General features: G+C 61.7%; 1 protein-coding gene across 1 annotated transcript in view; it reads left to right on the top strand.

Moving 5' to 3' along the window:
• Positions 1–1,938, top strand: part of MMP28 (matrix metallopeptidase 28) — a 32,704-nt gene that overhangs the window by 27,115 nt on the left and 3,651 nt on the right. The window contains exons 10-12 of the mRNA XM_009326073.1: positions 704–942; positions 1,086–1,193; positions 1,796–1,892. Coding sequence (XP_009324348.1) covers positions 704–942; positions 1,086–1,193; positions 1,796–1,892 — 444 coding nt within the window. The remainder of the gene's footprint in view (positions 1–703; positions 943–1,085; positions 1,194–1,795; positions 1,893–1,938) is intronic.

Raw genomic sequence — 1,938 nt, 5'->3', positions numbered from 1 at the left:
GTGTCCCCATCACCCCAGTGGTGCAGGAAGGAGATGGATATTAAAGGTAAGATGCCAGGCTCCAGCTGCCCTGTGTCCCCACGTGCAATTTCCCTCCAGCTGCTCCTGGCATCACCCCAGGTCCCCCAAAAGCCAGTGCCACCCCAGCATCAGGCAGCACCACGCGCATGTGTCCCTGAGCTGGGGTTTCTTGCACAAGCTCCTCCGGGCTTGGCAGCAGCTTTACAGGGTGCTGGCACGCAGCGGGCGTGTTTGCTTGGGTGCAAATATGTGCTGGGTGGGTGGAAATGGAAAAGGGCGTACGCCACAGCGTGGCCCTGCCATGCACGGCATGATCCTGGCCGTAAGGACATCAGGAGCGGTCCTGGCTCTGAGCAAAGGGTCTGTCACCCTGTCCCCACCACCAGCGGGTGCCCAGGAAGGGCACGGAGTGACACATCCTCAGCACATCCAACCACTGGGGTTTGTGATTTGGGATGCCATGAAATAGCTGTTGCGCCTTTGCTTGTAGACGCTCAAGGGGAAGGCTCTTCCTCTGTGAATTTATCCCAATCCTTGTTGGACCCAGCCATATTCCTAGCAGGATGGCTCCAGGGAATAACATCCCTTTGGGCGGGTTTTGACTCTGCCTGTGCCCCCCCGTCCCCTTCGTCCCTGTCCCCACGCACCCGCTCTGGCTCAGTCCACCCTTGCCCTGCCCCAGACGTCCTGATGTTCGAGACGGAGGACCTGGTGCTGAGGAAGAACGAGAAGAACTTCGTGCTGTGCCTGCTGGAGCTGGCGCGCCGCACCGCCCGCTTCGGCATGCGCGCCCCGACCCTTGTGCAGATGGAAGAGGAGATCGAGGAGGAGCTCCGCCAGGAGCTGGACCTGCCACCCGCAGACACCCCCCTGCCCCGGCCCCCCAGGAAACCACGGGACCTCCACAACCTCGACCAGATGGTACGGAGGGGCATGGAGCGGGATGGGGATGGGGATAGGGATAGGGATGGCCACCCCAGATGGGGATGGGGATGGGGATAGGGATGGAAACCCCAGGACCCTTCCCAGGAGCCCTGGTGAGGACCCATCCCTGCTGCCCGCAGGTCCAGAACCTGGTGGTCCGCTGTACCTGCCCCGTGCAGTTCCCCATGGTCAAGATATCCGAAGGGAAATACCGCGTGGGTGACTCCGACACCCTCATCTTTGTCCGGGTGAGTCTGCTTCGCCCCGTGCTTTTGGGGCACAGGCACCAGGAATCCTGCTCTGCTCCCACGAAGCCTCTTCCATAATCCGTTGCCCAAATGGGGCCAATGTGGGGTTTTTGACTGTTATCCCCGAAGCAGGGCAGCAGGGAAGCTCGGCCCTGGGGTACGTGTTGGCATGGATGTAACTATCCGTGTGTACGGGACAAAACCTGCCGTCCCACGCCGAGCCAGAGCCAGGTCTTACCCAGCAATGGGAACACTGGGATGCTCTGTCCCTGCTGGATCCACCCCTCAGCCTGGCCTTCCCAAAGGGCTCAGCACATGATGGTGGAGAGGGGTTTTTCCAAAAGGCTCCCCACTCTCCTTGGGGTGATGAAACGTGCCTGTCAGGATGGCAGCAGGAGCTGAGACTCTCCCTGCCTTGGTGGCACTGAGCCGGAGATGAAGGTGTCCTTTGGGAGACCTGGTGGCACTTAGGGCAAGCCCACAGCTCTCGAGCACTGGAGGACGAAGCCTGGCTGAGTATGCCACCCCCAGGCTGCCTAAAAAAGGGGAGGGGGGGAGGTCCCCCCCTCTCCAGGCCTCACTGCACAAGGCATCCCATGCAGATCCTGCGGGAGCACATCATGGTGCGGGTCGGGGGTGGCTGGGACACGCTGGAGCACTACCTGGACAAGCACGACCCATGCCGCTGCACCTCGCTCTGTGAGTCCCCGCGTCCCCAAACCCCGTGGCTCTGCCCTGTGGCTGG

Source organism: Pygoscelis adeliae, unplaced genomic scaffold (genome assembly GCF_000699105.1).
Source record: "Pygoscelis adeliae isolate BGI_AS28 unplaced genomic scaffold, ASM69910v1 Scaffold266, whole genome shotgun sequence".
In the NCBI taxonomy this organism is placed as follows: domain Eukaryota; kingdom Metazoa; phylum Chordata; class Aves; order Sphenisciformes; family Spheniscidae; genus Pygoscelis; species Pygoscelis adeliae.
The sequence above is the reverse complement of the archived record's forward strand: the minus strand, read 5'-3'. Positions and strand labels throughout refer to the sequence as shown.